The sequence below is a fragment of the Phodopus roborovskii genome, unplaced genomic scaffold, assembly GCF_943737965.1.
Source record: "Phodopus roborovskii unplaced genomic scaffold, PHOROB, whole genome shotgun sequence".
NCBI lineage: Eukaryota > Metazoa > Chordata > Mammalia > Rodentia > Cricetidae > Phodopus > Phodopus roborovskii.
Window position 1 is genome coordinate 17,812,454 of NW_026126480.1, and position 19,132 is coordinate 17,831,585.

Below are 19,132 nucleotides of genomic sequence, written 5' to 3' on the forward strand. Positions count from 1 at the left end.
TAAAATTACCAGTGGACTGAAAAACAAATATACTGTGTCCTATGGTGGTATAGTGATGCCTTGGGTTTTGAGATTCAGTGAAGCTTTTTAGAAGTGGCTTAACAAAGAACAGATTGGTGCCTGCAGCATTAAATAGGTGTTGCCCTGGTGGTGGGAAGAGGGTATTGCAAGTAGGGGTTGTGTGAGGGAGTCTGGAGGCAGAATTGTGTGGGTATGCTTAAAATTTTGAAAGAAAAGGAAATAGCATAAGAAAGAGAAGAAAAGTCCACATCTAAGAAAGATCTTTAAAAATATATTATTTTGTGTTGGAGAGATGGCTCAGTCATTAAGGGCTAGGCTTACAACCAAAAATGTTTTATTTTTATTTTAAAAATCACATTAACAAGGTAAAGGATTTTCATACATATTTTGTGTTGGTTATTTCTCTGTCCTCATATATATCCTTGCCCCTCCCTACCCAATTGTATCCATTGGGCCTAAGTATTTTTCTTTTCAGCTTGTTCTTCACCAGCCCACTCCCTTACAGTCTCATTTATCCCAAGTCTTATGGGCCCTTTTTTAGTTAGAGGCAAGAGTCTTTTAAGCTTTTAGGAAGAAAGTAATGTATTTGGATATATTGCTGTGGTGTTATATGCAGCATGACTTGGAAGATGGAGGGGTAGGGAAAATAATCAGGGGTTGTATTCATTAAGCTTCCCCCAAAATAATAGGCTATGTATATATGCCACAAAATATATTATATCCACATGTACACACTTATATACATATTTATTAAATGTTCATATATTTATTTAAAATTTTATGTGCATGATTTCATTTTAATTATACATATAGGAGTGTTCTATTTATTTATATATGTGTGTATATATAAAAATTTCTCAAATTATATATAAATGCAATACAAAGTCTGTTAAGTAGGCAATCAGTTTGAAAATACTGACAAGAGTTGAAACAGCAGTCTAGAGGTCTAGAATTCCAAGAGCTTTCCTCTTCAGAGGACCTCAGGCTTTCTCTTAAGGTCTTTAACTGATTAGACAAAACCATGTATAGTAGAAATTTCCTTTTGATGACTGTCAGTCTGAATGTCAAGCATGTCTTAAAAAATAGCATCAAAGGTACATTTGGACTAGTATCTGACCAAACACCTGGGCACCACGCCCTTATCAAGTTGACAGCTAAAGTTAAACATTTCACTGGAACTATTTATGATAAACTGACTGTGATCGAGGTCCGCCTGGAGCAGAGGCATTGATAATGAAGAAAGAAGTAAATGAATCTTGGCCTCCAAACATGCATAATTTTATAACCAAATGTAGGAGTGCAGAGAAGGAAGAAGAATAAATTATTCCCATGCGTCTAGTCCACAAAAGGATTGAACCAGAGTCCTTTCCTGGAGAAGGCCAGCTGGAAGTGAAAGAGATGATGGAGAATAGCAAAAGTGGTGGCCATCAATGAACCCAAATAAACGAAGAGTCTCAGGAGGAGCTGTGGGTATGTCTGAGTGATACAGACCTTAGTGACCAAGTACTAGGCGCTGGGCTTCATTCCCACCACAACAGAAAGTGAAAGGTTTTCAGGTGAGTGGGTTAATCAGGAATCTTTCATCCTTTCCCCCCCTCACGAGAAGCCTGTTTCTTATCTCAAGCCAGAGACCAGGGACCCAGACCAGAATGTTGTGAGTCCACAAATCCATTCCCAGCAGTCACTAGTACTCCAGGAAGAACAACTCCAAGATGCAGGAAAAACACAAAATAAATTTGAAAACAACTCCAGGATTTTTTATTTGTCATTTTCTCTCAAAATGTATCCCCAGAAATATGACTATTCTTACCAAACATGTTCCAGAATGAGCTACTGTTGAAATGCAGACACTCTTAATCATTTGTATGTTCTGTGATTGTAAATTATAGTAGATAACTATTTTTGAAAACATGACTGAAAATGAAAAATAATTTTCAGGAAATTATACAAATAATTATTTTATTAATTATAAGTTGATTTATTAAATAACACTATGAAAATTATTACTTAGTATATGAACATCTACCATCTACAGTTACTAAAAAGCTTTCAAGTGGCAAATTACATATATATCACAACATTTATTTCAGCCACAGGTATTTATTTTTTCATTATTATATCTGTAGGATGTTATTACTATATTAAATCCTATAATATAACAGACATCACTTAACATAATACTTTCCTGCCAATTTCTCTCTTCAGAGCACCCTTAATCTCATTATTCCTAAGGCTGTATATGAGGGGGTTCAACATGGGAATCACCACCATGTAGAACACAGACACCACCTTGTTCTGGTCTGTGGAGTAGCTTGATTTGGGCATTGTGTAAATGAATGTGATGGTCCCATAGAACAGAGTGACTGCAGTGAGGTGGGAGGTGCAGGTGGAGAAGGCCTTGTGGCGACCTTCAGTGGAGCGCATCTTCAGGATGGTGAAGAGGATATAGGAATAAGAGATGGCTATGACAAACACTGTGACTATAATGACAAAGGCAGAACAGAATGAGGCAGGAACTATGGGGAAGCTGCCACTAGAGCAGGAGAGCTCTATTAAGGGAGCCAAATCACAGAAAAAGTGATTGACTCTATTTGGTCCACAGAAGAGGAGAGAAAAGAAGGAAAGAATAAAGGAGGAAGCATTAAGAAAACCACCAATATACGAGCCTACAAGCAACCGGACACAGACTTGTGTAGACATTTTGGTTGAATAAAGCAGTGGATTACAGATTGCCACAAAGCGATCATAAGCCATGGCCGCCAGAAGGAAGCATTCAAGTGTCCCAAAGAAAGCACCTGAGCCAAGCTGGATGGTACACCCAAGGAAGGAGATTGTATTTCTTTCCACCAGGAAGTTGACAAGCATATTGGGGGTGACAGAAGATGAGTAGCCTATGTCAGTAGAAGCCAAGTGACTGAGAAAAAAGTACATGGGGTGATGGAGTTGTGGAGAGACTCTGATGAGAAGGATGGTGCTGAGGTTCCCAGACACAGTCACTAGGTAGATGCACAGGATGATTGTGAACAGGACTACTTTAAGGACTGGGTCATTTGTTAAGCCCAATAAAATGAACTCTGTCACCGCAGTGTGGTTTCCATCCTCCAGGAAAGCCATGGGATAGTGTAGCTGCTGCCAGAACAAGGTTGTGATGAAGATATTACAGGAAGGCATTTATAAATATGAAGCATCATTTTCATTAACTCATATGGATGCTATTATAAAAATATGTCATTTAAGAAAAAATTCAGGAAATCTCATTGAAGAAATACTCAAATGAACTTTTCTTTATTTGACTGCTATTTGACTCCACAGTTTATATATTTATTTGCAATGAACAACCTTCCCATATTGTAAAAATTGTTTTTAACAGCAACACCAGATAATTTGTTAGAGTGTACTCTGTAGATACAACTTTGTAGGAAAATATTTCCTTAAGTGATATGTATATATATATATATATATACATATGTATATAATGTATATATATATTATATATATAGTATTAATATATAATATTATAAATAATTAAATATTATTAAATGCACTCAAATGGCTCTAAAGACAAGGTTTCTTAAAAGGAATCATAAGTATAACAAAGTAATTACAGCATCTAAATCTAGGGTTATGTGATAAAGTCTAGAGGAAGTAGCGATGCTTCTCGAGTGTTTACTAAATTATCAAGTTAAATTTCATTTATAGATATATTTTAATTTCCAGGGGATAATATCAAGTACTTTTATTGTTTCTACTTTATAGACAAATGTTGAAAATGTTTCAACAAAAGTTGAAAATGTTAAGTTACTCACATCAATTTGCACAGGAAGTAGATTGGGGTTGAGGTATCAGATGCAGGCAAGTTGAACTTAATTCATTCCTTCTGTAATTGTTTTGTCAATGAAATCATCATACCAGTTTGTAAATACTAGTCACAAAGATGCTGGTTAACAATGATGCAGCTGGTTAAATCTTCAGTTTTCCGATGCAACAGCACAGGGTGCCTCCTTTGCTATTTAGTTCACAAAACCTATTGGTTAAGCAAGACTAGGTTTTAGAACAAATTTTAAACTGAGAAGTCATATATCTTTCATAGAACAAGGAAGATCCAGAGGGAAATTCAAAGCTACAAATGAAATCAAGTTAAAATTTAAAAACATACTTCAATATTTCAGCCAGAGCTTTCTGAAATCATCTTAAGTATCATACAACTAATATTTCAAATACAGTTATTAGGTTTTATTCAAACACACCAAATCCTTTCCTACTGTAACAATGTTTAATTAAGCATTGTGGAGTTAAATATTATTTTTTTAATGTGGTATGCAGATGATAAAACTCCCAGCATGTAAAGTTAAGAAGTGGGGATGGCATACATAAACACAGAGTCCAAGTACAACCCAGATGCAGATGGAGAGGACAAGACCAGGCGGCAGAAACACATACAGACAGCTTACCTGAACAAGGAGGAGCTAACGGGCCACCAGACTGAAACCTGGGAAGGCAGCATGGGACAGACTCAGGCCCCCTGAATATGGGTCTCAGCCCGTAGGACTGAGAAGTCTAAGGGACCTCAGACAGTGGAGCCAGGATGTATCCCTGGTGCACAAAAGGAACTTGCGAACACATTCCCTATGGAGGGATAACTGCCTTAATCTAGAGACAGGAGAGAAGCCCTAGTCCCTACTTCACATGACCTGTCAGATCTACATGACCCCAACTGGATGGCATTCACCTACATATGGAATTGGGGTGGGGGGATGGGAGGAGAGGGTGGTTAGAGTGCATGTGTGCATGTGAGAGGGCAGAGAGGGTAAAAGGGAGGGAGGGAAAGAGGGAGGGAGAGGGAACTGGGATTGACATGTAAAATTTAAGTTCAAGGACAAGTTACTAAAAAAAAAAAAAAAAAAAAAAAAAAAAAAAAGAAGTGGGTGTGGAGAGATGGCTCAGTGGTTAAAAGGTTAAAAACACTGTTGTTGTTGTTGTAGAGGAACTGGGTTCACTTTCCACACTCCTACTGAATGCTTAATGTCTTAGCACTGCCTGTAACTCTAGTTCTAGGGATTCAAGTTCCCTCCTTTGGCATCTTTGGGCACCAGGCACTCATGCAGTTGCACATACATGTACAAAGCACTCACATAAACACATAAAATAGAAACAAACCTTTTAAAATATTAAGAAGCATACTCAGGTTCACTCACCTAAAGGCTAAATTGAATCTCATTCCTGCCACCCCACTCCCACCCGGCTACAAACCACAATTTGGTTTTATTTCCTTTTATTTGACCAAGGTATCTGGTGTCTGGGATGCTAGAGCTTCTATATAATCAATAAATGAAGCAAGTTGCTCTAAAAGAAACTTCCTAAAGGTAAATTCCAAGTGATTAAAATTAATCACTAATTTAGCCTTATGTTGGAGTGCTCAATTTATTTAGAGACCACATGGATTCTGGTCTTAGGGGTCATAAACTGGTGGTGCTGGTTTGCCCATGTGCATTCTACAATGAAATTAATTTACCCCGGCTTAACTTGTTTTATTAGCTACTGGCTTGTTATATATGCTTTATTGCTAAAGGAAGGCTTTTAGATGCAGATATCATTTGAAGGAATAGTTCTCTTCAGTGGTAAATCGAAACAAACAAACAAGATTTGTTCACAAAAAGCTCAAATCTTACCTCTTGAAAAAAGAATTAATTCATCCTACAGTTATTACCATTACATGGCAGCTATGCTGTATTTTATAATGCTTGCCTGAGGATATGTCTCTGAAGATGCCAGAAATTCAAAAGTAAATTCAAATCCAATAGGGAGCATGATCACAGCCTCAAGTGAATATTAAGGTATTTCAATTCATAGCAATACAACTAATTTTTGAGGATTCTGTCCATCCTGAAATGTCTACTTTAAAGTGAGCAATGACAGACTTTTATTTAATGATTACACTGATAGAAATACAACATGTTGTCCCATTCTTAAATATTGGTCCCAAGTTTACTTTGTTGTTTCAAGTTAGACCACCAGGCTCTGACAAGTGGGTTAGTTCCAAACTCAGCCTCACACAGATATCCCTATGGGACATTAAACACAACAGAAACCTGTAAAAATTGGAAGGAGATTTGTAAGGAAGAACAAAGGCTGGCCAGGATTGGGGGAGGGTGGTGGTGGTAAATTGTGTTGAGAGAAGAGTAATTATAGTTCATCTACATGTTTGAAATTGTCAAAGAATGAAATTTATTAATTAAAAAGAATACAAAATTGGAAATATAAATAACATTGCATACAACACCTCTTCACTTTACATACAAATGTTTTATGATAAATAATGGACATTCCTATTATTATTATTATTTTAGAAATATGGGGATGAAATAACATGACTACTTAAAATACACACATAATTTTTATAGCCAAGGATAGAATTAAGTTCTTCCAATTTATATCAAATACTGAAAATAAGCTAATGAGTAAAATATTTTTTCATGAATTTTAAATTTCAGTGAAAAAGAAAAAGTGTGAGAATAAATAAAAAAACTTTATAAACACAAAAAATGCCAGGGTGAAGAAATGGCCCAGCAGTTTAGACACTTGCTCCTCTTGCAACATCCACTTCAGGCAGCTCCCCACTGCCGTTAACTCCAGCTTCAGAGGATCCTGTGCCCTCTTCAGGTCTGTGTGCCAACCCATCCTTAGATACATGTTGCCATAGGGTTACTATTGCTGTTATGAAACACCACGACCAAAAGGCAAGTTGGGGAGGAAAGGGTTTTTGGGCTTCCACACTTCTACATTGTAGTCCATCACTGAAGGAAGTCAGGACAGGAGCTCAAATAGGGCAGGAACTTCTAGGCAGGAGCTGATGCAGAGGCCATCAAGGGGTGCTGCTTACTGGTGCCTTGACCATAGATTTCTCATTCTGCTTGCTTATAGAATCCAGTACCATCCACCAGCTGAGGGTTGGCACCACCTACAAGAGTCTGGGCCTGCCCCCATGAATAACTAATTAAGGAAATGCTCTACTGGCTTTCCTACTTCCTACAGCCAGATCTGGAAGCATTTTCTCAACTGAGGTTCACTTCTCTCACATGGCTTTAGCTTGTTTCAAGTTGACATAAACCTAGCCAACACACGCACGCACACACACACACACACACACACACACACACACACACACACATACACACACACCACAAATAAAATAGATCTTAAGAATTAAATAAACCCAAAGCATGGTAAACCTAGTGTGGAAGAAACAAACCAATGGATTCACATGACCGCTAGTATGTAGCTGCTGTGCTAGCTTAGCAGCCTAATGGGAAAATCCAAACACAGCAGGCAATATGTGAGGGAGAATGCCAAAGGATCCACTGTCACAAGTAAGGGGAAAAAGGCTGCCAGTCATAAAGAGCAAATGTAAAGATCCAAGGAATTCAAGAAAAAAATAAAAAATAAAAGACCGTGATAAACCCTTCAGAGACTCATAGGCCATGAAAATGTTTACATTTAAATTTTTTAAAAAATGTTTTTATTTTTATTTTACATATCGATCCCAGTTCCCTCTTCTTCCCTCCTTTCCTCCCTCTTTCCCTGTCTCCCATCCTCTCATGCTCCCCGACCACCCTCCCTTCCCATCCTCCCCACCCATGCCACATGTAGGGTAATGCCTTCCAGAAAGGGTCATCTAAATCTGTCAAGTCATTTGGAGTAGGGGCTATGCCTTCTCTCCTGTCTCTAGGTTAAGGGAGATTCTCCCCTCCATGGGGGTTGTGCTCCCAAAGTCCTTTTGTGCACCAGGGATATATCCTGGTTCCACTGTCCCAGGTCCCTTAGACTTCCCAGGCCTCCTAGCTGAGACCCATGTTCAGGGGGTCTGAGTCAGTCCCATTCTGTATTTCTAGCTATCAGTCTGGGGGCCCATTAGGTCCTCCTTGTTCAGGTCAGCTGTCTGTATGTGTTTCTGTAGCCTAGTCTTGTTCTCGCTCTCTGCATCTGGATTCCAGTTTGGCTCAATGTTTAGTTGTGGGTATTTGCTTCTGTTTCATTCAGCTACTAGAAGAGAGCTCTATGATGGTGGATAAGTTAGTCTCTGATCTCATTATCAGGAAAGGGCATTTATGGTAGCCTTTCTGCTGATGCTCAAATTGTTAGTTGGGCTCAGTCTTCTGGGTCCTTGGACAATTCTCTAGGTTCCATTTTCTCTTCAAACCTATAATGGCTCCCTCTTTTATGCTCTCTTGCTCTCTCTCTCTCTTTCTCTCTCTCTCTCACTCTCTCTCTCCTCTCATCTATTTCTCCCCTGACTCAATCTTCTTAGTCCCACATGATTTCCTCTCCTCCCCTTCTCTTTCTCCTAGTTCCCTCTCCACTCACTGCCCCCCCCACTCCCCATGTGTTCTGGAGAACTTGTCCCATTCCCCTTCTGTGAGGGACCTTATATGAATCTCTTAGAATCCTCCTTGTATCCTAGTTTCTATGGCAGTGTGAATTATAGGCTGGTGATCCTTTGCTCTATGTCTAAAATCCATATATGAGTGAGTACATACCATGTTCCTCTTTTTGTGACTGGGTTACCTCAATCAGGATGGTTTCTTCAAGTTCCATCTGCTTGCCTGAAAATTTCAAGAGTCCATTTTTTTTTTTTCTGTAGAGTAGTATTCCATTGTGTAATTTGTGCCGCATCTTCTTTATCCATTCTTCAGTTGAGGGGCATCTAGGTTGCTTCCAGGTTCTTGCTATTACAAATAATGCTGCTATGAACATAGTTGAGCACATGTCTTTTTTGCATGGATGTGGATCATTTGGGTGCATGCCTAAGAGTGGGATTGCTGGGTCCTATGGTAGATTGATTCTCATTTTCCTGCAGAACCGCCATATTGATATCCAAAATGGCTGTAAAAGTTTGCATTCCGACTAGCAGTGGAGGAGTGTTCCCCTTTCTCCACATCCTCTCCAGTATAAGTTGTCATTGGTGTTTCTAATTTTAGCCACTTCTGGCAAGAGTAAGATGGTATCTCTGAGTTCTTTTGATTTGCATTTCCCTGATGGCTAAGGATGTTGAGCACTTTCTTAAGTGTCTTTCAGCCTTTTTCATTTCCTCTATTGAGCGTTCTCTATGCAGTTCTGTACCCCATTTTTAATAGGGTTATTTGGTGTTTTGTTGACTAGTTTCTTGAGTTCATTGTATATTTTGGAGATCAGCCCTCTGTCAGATATAGGATTGGTGAAGATCTTTTCCCAGTCTGTGGGCTGTTTGGTCTTGTTCAGTGTGTCCTTTGCCTTACAGAAGCTTCTCAGTTTGAGGAGGTCTCATTTATTAATTGTTGATCTCAATGTCTGGGCTACTAGAGTTATGTTCAGGAAGCAGTTTCCTGCACCAATTTGTTCAAGGGTACCTCCCACTTTCTTGTCTAAGAGGTTCAGTGTGGCTGGATTAATGTTGAGGTCTTTGATCCATTTGAACTTGAGTTTTGTGCATGGCGATAGACATGGGTCTATCTGCAGTCTCCTACACTTCAACCAGTTGTGCCAGCACCATTTGTTAAAGATGCTTTACTCCTCCCATTGTATACTTTTAGCTATTTTATCAAAAATCAGGTGTTCTTAGGAGTGTCTGGAGTTTTTACTCGATTCCATTGGTCTACTTGTCTATTTTTGTGCCAATACCAGGCTGTTTTCAGAATTATAGCTCTGTAGTAGAGCTTAAAGTTGGGGTTGGTGATACCTCCTGAAGTTCCTTTATTGTAAAGGGTTGTTTTGGCTATCCTGGGTCTTTTGTTTTTCCATATAAAGTTGATTATTATCCTTTCAAGGCCAGTGAAGAATTGTGCTGGGATATTAATGAGGATTGCATTGAATCTGTAGATTGCTTTTGGCAAGATTGTCATTTTTACTGTGTTTATCCTACCTATCCAAGAGCATGGGAGATCTTTCCATTTTCTGATATCTTCTTTAGTTTCTTTCTTTAAAGACACAAATTTCTTATTATATAGGTCTTTCACTTGTTTAGTAAGCATTACCCCAAGATACTTTATGTTGTTTGTGGCTATTGTAAAAGGTGATGTTTCTCTGATTTCTTTCTCAGCCCCTTTATCATCTGTATAAAGTAGAGCTACTGATTTTTTTTTGAGTTTATCTTGTATCCTGCTAATTTGCTGAAAGTATTTATCACCTGCAGGATTTCCCTAGTATAGTTTATTGGGTCGCTTATGTAAACTATCATATTATCTGCAAATAGTGAAAGTTTGACACTTCTTCCTTTCCAATTTGTATCTCCTTTTGTTGTCTTATTGCTTTAGGTAGAACTTCAAGTACAATATTGAAGACCTAATGAGAGGGCAGCCTTGTCTTGTTCCCGATTTTAGAGGAATCACCTTAAGCTCATCTCCATTTAGTTTGATGTTGGTTGTTGGTTTACTGTATATTGCTTTTATTATGTTTAGGTATGTTTCTGTTATTCCTGATCTCTCCAAGACCTTTATCATGAAAGGGTGTTGAATTTTGTTGAAGGCTTTTTCAACACCTAGGGAGATGATCATGTGTGTGTGTGTGTGTGTATTTTCAATTTGTTTATATGGTGGATCACATTGAAAGATTTTCATATGTTAAATCATCCCTGCTACCCAGGGATAGAGCCTACTTGGTTATGGTGGATGATTTCGCTGATGTATTCTTGGATTCAGTTTGCCAGTATTTTATTGAGAATTTTTGTATCAATGTTCATGAGGGATATTGGTCTGTAGTTTTCTTTCTTAGTTGTGTCTTTGTGTGGCTTGGGTGCCAAGGTGATTGCGACCTTGTAAAGAGTTTGATAATGGACATTCTGTTTCTATTGTGTGGAACAATTTGAAGAGTATTGGTATCAGCTCTTCCTTGAATTTCTGGTAGAATTCTGCACTGAAGCCATCTGGGCCTGGGCTTTTTTTTTGGTTGGAAGACTTTTGATGATTGCCTCTATTTCACTGGGGGTTATAGGTCTATTTAAGTTGTTTATCTTTTCTTGATTTAATTTTGGTAAATGATAGTTATCCAGAAATTTGTCCATTTTCTTTAAATTTTCAAATTTTGTGGAGTACAGGTTTCCAAAGTATGACCTGAAAATTGCTGGATTTCCTCAGTGTACATTGTTATGTCCCCCTTTTTGTTTCTGATTTTGTTAATTTGCACTCTCTCTCTCTCTCTCTCTTTCTCTCTCTCTGCTTTTTAGTTAGTTTGGATAAGGGTTTGTCTATCTTGTTGATTTTCTTGAAAAAACAACTCTTTGTTGCATTGATTTTTTGTATTGTTTTCCTGGTTTCTACTTTATTGATTTCAGCCCTCAAATTGATAATTTTCTGGTGGCTACTCCTCTGGGGTGAGTTTGCTTTTTTTTTGTTCTTAGGCTTTCATTTGTGCTATTAATGCTCTAATGTGACTATCCTCTGTTTTCTTCATATGGGCACTTAGTGCAATAAACTTCCCTGGCAGCACTGCTTTCAAGGTGTCATATAAGTTTGGGTATGTTGAGTCCTCATTTTCGTTAAATTTTAGCAAGTCTTTAATTTCTTTCTTTATTTCTTCTTTGACCCAGGTATGGTGCAATTGCACACTGTTCAGTTTCCATTACTTTGTAGGGTTTCTGTGATTTGTATTGTTGTTGAATTCCAACATTAAAACATGGTGGTCTGATAAGATACAGGGGACTATTCCAATTTTTTTTTTTTTTTTTTTTGTATCTGTTGAGGTTTGTTATTTTGCCTAATATGTGGTCAATGTTAGAGAATGTTCCATGTGGAGCAGAGAAGGTATATTCTTTTGTGTTTGGATGGAATGTTCTATAGATGTTAAACCCAAATGAGACATAACTTCGGTTAATTCTTTTCTTTCTTTGTTAAGTTTCTGACTGGTGGTCCTGTCTAGTGATGAGAGTTGGGTGTTGAATTCTCCCACTATAAGTGTGTGAGGTTTTATGTGAGGTTTGAGTTTTAGTGGCCTCTTTTTTTTTTTTTTTAAATGAATGTAGGTGCCTTTGTATTTGGGACATATATGTTCAGAATTGAGACTTTGTGCTGATGGATTTCTCCTGTGATGAATATGAAATGTCCGTCTTCATCTCTTTTGATTGATTTTGGTTTGAAGTCTAACTTGTTAGATATTAGGAAGCCACACCTACTTGTTTCTTGGGTCCATTTGATTGGAAGGTCTTTTCCCAACCCTTTACTCTGAGGTAATGTCTATCTTTGAAGCTTATATGTGTTTCTTGTATGCATTAGAAGGATGGATTCTGTCTTTGTATGCATTCTGTTAGCCTGTGTCTTTTTATAGGTGATTTATGGCCATTAATGTTGAGGGAAAGTAAGGACTATTGATTGTTAATGCTTGTTTGTTTTAGGTTTGTTGTTGTTGGTGGTATTGTGAATATATTTGCCCTGCTTTATCCTTGGATTCTTGTGGGGTGGGTTAATCTATTGCCTATGTCTTTGTGAGCATAGTTAACTTCCTTGGGTTGGAGTTTCCTTCCAGAACTTTCTGTAGAGCTGGATTTGTAGAGACATATTGTGAAAGTCTTGCTTTGTCATTAAATATCTTGTTTTCTCTTTCTATAGGAATTGAGAGTTCTGCTGGGCAAAGTAGTCTGGGCTGGCATCTGTACATGTAGAACATCTATCCAGGATCTTCTGTCCTTGAGAGTTTACATGGAGAATTCAGGTGTAATTTTGATAGGTCTGTCTTTTTCCTTCGCTGCTTTTAATATTCTTTCTTTATTCTGTATGTTAGGTGTTTTGATTATTATGTGTTGGGGGGTCTTTTTTCATTGGTCCAGTCTATTTGGGGTCTGGTATGCTTCTTGTACTTTCATGAACATGTCCTTCTTTAGATTGGGGAAGTTTTCTTCAATGATTTTGTTGAATATGTTTTTCAGCACCTTTGAGCTGGGCTTCTTCACCTTCCTCTATGCATATTATTCTTAGGTTTGGCCTTTTCACGATGTCCCACATTTCCTGGATGTTTTGTGTTAAGGATTTGTTGAATTTACGATTTTCTTTGGTCGATGAATCTATTTCCTCTAGTTTACCTTCAGCTCCTGAGATTTTCTCTTCCATCTTTTGTATTCTGTTGGTTATGTTTGTGTCTGTAGTTCCAGATCATTTGCCCAGTTTTTCTATTTCCAGCATTCCTTCAGTTTGTGTTTTCTTTATTGTCTGTATTTGGTTTTCAAGACTTGAACTGTTTCCTTCACCTGTTTAACTATTTTTTTCTTGGCTTTCCTTACTTTCTTGAAGAGATTTGTTCATTTTTTCCATTTTTTTGTTTGTTTTTTCCTCCATTTCTTTAAGGGATTTTCTCACATCATCTTTGAATCTATCATTTTTATAAATATATTTTTTTAAGTTGTTCTCTTCTGCTTCATCTGCTTTGGGGTGTTCAGGTCTAGGTGATGTAGAGTCCCTAGATTCTGGTGGTGTCACACTTGACTTTCTATTGTTAGGTGTTTTCTTGTTTTGCTGAGTTCCCATTGCTTCTTCCAGTGGGTGCAGGTGGGCTCTCTATCTATCTATGCTACTTCCCCTTGTGGGCTTTGGTATGTCAGAAATTGGATGTCTGTTGCTCTGGGTGGTCCAAGTTCTCTAGGAGGTCTCTGCAGGCCTGTTGCTATGGGTCAAAAATCAGGCTTCAGCAGAGGCCCTCCAGCAGAGGCCCTCCAGCAGAGGCCCTGCGGTGCCGGTCAAAGATCCAGCAGGCAGGGACTTAGGATGGTCCCGCAGGTAAGGTGGATCTCTGGCTGGGGCCAGGAACTCCGGCCGAGGACCAGCAGTGTGGGTCAGAGATCAGGTAGGTGGAGATTCAGGGTGGTCCCACATGGGTAGGCAGGTCTAGTGTGCTCAATAAGCTTGAGGAAGTTCCCTGAAGGTGGCTAGATTGATGGATCTGCCCTCTGTTCCAGTGCTCAACCAGAGCGGTGGGACAGTGGGCAGGGTTTGGCACAGGGTTGGGGAGGGCAGGCTCTTGGTGGAGGTGGGGGTTGGGGGTGAGGGGTGGGTATGTATCAGAGCCCCAGGACACAGGGGTGAGTGAGATTCAGGGCCAAACCAGGGAGTTTCCAGGGAAGGCTGTGGTGGGGGGATTCAACCCCAACTGGTCCCAGACTCACCTCCAGCAGAGGCCCGGCAATGGGGGTCAAAGATCCAGCAGGCAGGGACTTAGGATGGTCCTGAGTGGGTAGGCGTGTCTAGTGTGCTCAGAGCAGCTACAGGAAGTTCCCCAAAGTTGGCAGGATAGTTCTACATTAAATTTTTTAATAGGAATGGAAAGTTTTGGAAATATTATCTAGTAGTGCAAGATACTACAATCCATATATTTGTGTTACTATACAAAAATAGAAACTGCCTTAGTTTATGCTTTTTTGATGTCTTTATTCCTCCACTAATATTAAAAGAAAGTTTTCCTGGATATAGTAACCATGGTTGATAGTTATTTTCTGTCAGGGCTTGCAATATGCTTTCCTTGCTTTCAGCATTACCGATGAAGGCTCCGATGCTATTTTGATGTGTTTCCCTTTATGCTTGAATACATGTCTTTTTTCTTACAGCTTAACATATTTTTTTTCTGTGTGTTTTTGACATCTTTACTATAGTATGCTGTGGAAAATTTCTAGTCTATTCCTGGCTATTTGGAGTTCTAAATCCCTCTTGTATTTAAATGTCAATTTCTTTCTCTAGATTCTGTTATTGTTTTATTGAATTTATTCTCTGTGCTTTTATTCTTCATCTCAGGTCTTTTGCTCATGGATTCTTGGATTCATCCTCTTGACTGTATGCCACATCCTCTTGTGTTTGTGTTAATGTTATCATTAGTGGTGTCTGAGCATATTTTTGTTGGCCTGACTTCTGATCTTCTTTCCTCTGCTTCACAGAGTCAACTTGTGATGCTTTCTAACAGTTTTACATTAGATTTACTGGCCTTTTCATTTCTAGCATTTCTATTTTTTTTAAAAATCTCAGTTTCTTTGCTGGTCTTCCATCATGTTGGTAACTTTTTCATGTACACTGCTTATGTTCTTACTTATTTTTTCTAACTTTTTCTTCTGTTGAGTTTTCTCTCCAGATCTGGGGCTGAATCACCTGCTTCTTTGCATACTTCTCCATCCAAGCTATTAATCTTTTTTTTTTTTAATCAGTAAACTTTTAAAATTAAGTCTTCATTACTTCACATGTGTCATTATCTTCCAGTTTAGTAGCTGAGAAGATGGGATCTCCTGGAGGAATCACACTTCATTGCTGACACATATCTCTGGTATTCTGACTTAAAATTTGTGCATTTTATGGTTTAGATATATTTGAGAAGATCTTCTTTCTGAGCGATCTACTCTTAAAGGCACTATGCTCACTACCACTCAGAAAGAGGAAAACAAACCACTGTAAGAGTAACATTATACCTTTTTAAAAAAATATAAAGCTGTTGGCCTGTTTCTTTTTGGCTATCTCTGTGTTAAATATTAACCCATTTCTATTAATCTAAGTGTTTTCACCTGGTCTTATCTTACTGGAGAGAGGACCTCTTCTCTCAAGTTCCTGTATCTTGACTCCCCTCTCCTCCATCTCCAAGAATCCTCCTTGTCTCCTAGGCTCCCCTATTTTGCTTTCCTTTTGGCCAACAAGGCTTTATTCATTAACCAATGAGAGAAATATATATACAGAATGATATCTCCCCCTTTCTGTCTAAAATAAAAAGAAGGGTTTTAACTTTAAAATAGTAAAATATGTAACAAAACAGTTATCAAGATATTTAGTCCATTAATATTTAGCAAGATTTAAAGAAAATATTCCATCATCTAGCCTATCTTTGTGAATCTAAAGTCTTATATATAACTTATCTTTAATCATAACTAAAGAAAACTATAACCATAACTATCTGCCTTCAACTCCATCAAAGGATAATATATAAACTCTAGAAATGACAGAGACAACTCACCTGGTCAGTCACCCGAAGTTCTTCTGTAATGTTCCATCTTCAGCCCATAGGCCATAGTGTGTCTAGCAGACTCCTCAGCAAAACAGGAAACTTTAAACTGTCCACCGGTATTGGCAGTTTGTCAGTCACTTTTCTCTATGTCCTGCAGATTGTCTGGCAGACTCTTCCATGAAGCAGGAACCCTGTAGCAATGTCCATCTTGTATCAGCAGTCACTTTCCTGTAGGTCCCACATGTCCAGTTTATACAGCATAGAATCAAGCAGTCCAGCAAGAGCAGTATCTTGCCCAAATAGCTAGTCTTGCCATATAGAAGCAAACCCCATAACAAGTTTCTTTGATGTCAATCTTCCTTTTTAATGCAGTTGGTGTTGCAAGGAGTAGTTGTGCCTCACTGTTAAGAAAAACCCTAAACCATTTAAATGCTATATTCTGTAGGTCTTTGAAAGGTTTGAAGAATGCCTATCCATTTAAGATAAACCTCTGTATATCTAGAAAACCTAACTAACTTAACTATATATTTTGACTATTATAGGTGGCTATAATCTGTACTGAATTATACATTACATTTTAAAATGAGCTATATAAACACAATACACAAACAAGAGAAGTATACATATCACAAAATTGACCTTAAATTTGTATCAATAAATGAAAATCCATTCCAAAACAAAGTGTTCATTTCTATACCATTATCCTCCCTTTACCTGTAAAAAGAAATTATAATCAACCCCATATAAATGAAAACAAACATTTATAAACAATATTTGGGAATTTGGGCGTCATTTTTTCCAAACTGCTTTCTGTCATGGAGATTCTAAGAAGACGCAGAAATCTGGACTGTAGTGGTCTGCAAGGCTGCCTTGTCCCAGCTGTTTTGAATGTAGGATCACCTGGGACAATGTTTCAGGGGGTCTTGCTTGATCAACCCATGTTAGTCTGGAAGGAATCCATAGCTTTCATTTTCTGTGGAAATACGGATTTCACCAGTAACCTGTCCTTAGACTTAAATTTGGAAGTCAAAGCATTTTTAAAATATATAATTTGGATTAATCCAGCAGCATTTCTTTTAACAGTTGTTGCTATATCCTCAGCAGTCAAACAATACAAAGACAACACAATAGCATACAGTATTCAGACTCTGTACTTTCAATTTTTACACGGCTTTTTTAATTACACTATTTCTTTTACTTCTATTTTTTTTTCATTTATTGAGACAGGGTTTCTCTGTGTAATGAGTAAGGTTTTTCCGCCCGCTGCTGGTCTTGTCTCGCCGCCAAGCCTGCCCCAATTAACATACTGAGACTCTGTATTTGATATTATGCTGTTGGCCAGGTACTAGTTTCTTATCGGCTAGCTCTGTCTTTAAGTATTAACCCATTTCTATGTATTTCCACATGGTCTTACCAGGGAGAGGCGGCTGGCGGTTCTATTCTCTCCACTCTCCATCTTGACTCCTCCTTACTACTTCCTTTTTCCTCCTTGTCTCCTAGTCCTGCCTATCTTGCTTTCCTATTGGCCAACAGTGCTTTATTCATTAACCAGTATGAGAAACATATATAGAATGACATCTCCCATCAGCCCTGGAATTCACTCTGTATACCAGGTTCACTTAAAAATCACAGTGCTGGCGGTAAACATACCCCCACTATCTTGGATAGACAGCAGTTAAAACAGCTGTGGCTTTCATTTTAGCAATGTTGTTGTTTAGCAGATAAAAAACTCGTGGCCAAAAAGAGACAAAGATTTATAGTAAAGACATATTAAGATAAATAAAAACCTTTAAAGGTTTACAGTGTGTTTAACAATATACTTAGGCTTGGGAGAAAAAAAGAAACAGGATAAGGTGGTTTGAAAAAAAAATAGAAAGAGTAGCTGGGTGTGATGGCACACACCTTTAATCCCAGCACTCCGGAGGCAGAGGCAATCAAATCAAATGTCATAGATATCAAGAAAGGAAGTTGGAAGGGCCCTTATAATGAATGTCAAGTTGCCTCCTAATTGGTTTAGAAATGCTTAAAAGTGGGAATTAGAACAAAAACATGGAAGACTAGGGGTGCACTCGGGGCAGAGTGCTGGCTCAGCATATGTAGTGCCCTAGGTTTCTCTATATGTGATTTAAAGCTTAAACAATAAGGCAAATAATATATGATAGGTTTAAAATGTTATACTGTTAAATGGAAACTTTAAAGTTCATTTTGAAGCAAAGAGTAGAGTCTAAGAATATATTCTGATAGTTGCCTTCTTCAGTCTGTAGATGAGGGACTTCAACATGGGCTTCAACTATGTAGGAGATGGGCACTATTTAGTTGTGTGTAGTGGAGTACATGGGCTTGATTTTCATGTACAAGAATGTGATGGTCCCATAGAACAGAGTGACCATAGTGAGGTGGAAGGTGCACGATGGAGAAAGCTTTGGCTGGCTCACATCTTCAGGATGGTGATGAGGACATAGATGAGACATCTATGGAAAATACTGTGACAACCCTGATGGAGTCAGAATAGATGCAGGTGATATCCCAACCAAAGATGTCTGAGCAGAAAAGTTTCAGCAATGGAGCAACATCACAGAAAACGTTATCCATCTGATCTGACTTACAGAGGACAACCAAAAAATCAAGTGAAATTTCCAATGCTCACACATCCACCCTTGTGGGGAGCTAAGGATCTTAAATGAGATGATGAAGACTTTAGGAATACGGAGATTGAGAAGATCAGGGACAAGCAGATTACCACATAGTGCTACGAGGCCATGACAGCCAGAAAGGAGTGCAAACTTAGCTTCAGTAAACAGCTGAACTCCACAAAAGCAATGAGGCTTTATAATATAGAACTGCATCAAAGTTCCACAAAAAATATTTTTAGACATATTTCAATAACCTATCAAGAAAGTTAAAAAAAAGAATGAGTAAAGAATTAGAATTTCTCAAAATCAGTTTACTTTATTCCCCTTGATGTGTATGTACTGCACAGCTTCATTATTTAAACTATTACATCATTAGTGAAGAAGACATACCAGAAATCCAGATAAAGGAACATGGGGAAGATTGTCATCAATTACCTGACCATGGAGTACATGTTATTTCTAAGATGGTAATTTATAAAGCAACATCTAATTAGAAAAATGCCTCTAACCATATATTCCTTTAATTCTTTGTGGAGTGGAGAAAAAGT

At 38.2% G+C, this 19,132-nt stretch overlaps 1 protein-coding gene across 1 annotated transcript; it reads right to left on the bottom strand.

Moving 5' to 3' along the window:
* Window positions 1-2,190: 2,190 nt before the first annotated feature.
* On the bottom strand, window positions 2,191-3,135 carry LOC127228151 (olfactory receptor 469). Its single transcript, XM_051192626.1, has one exon. It carries the CDS (start codon window positions 3,133-3,135, stop codon window positions 2,191-2,193), a length of 945 nt encoding a protein of 314 aa, XP_051048583.1.
* Window positions 3,136-19,132: the final 15,997 nt, after the last annotated feature.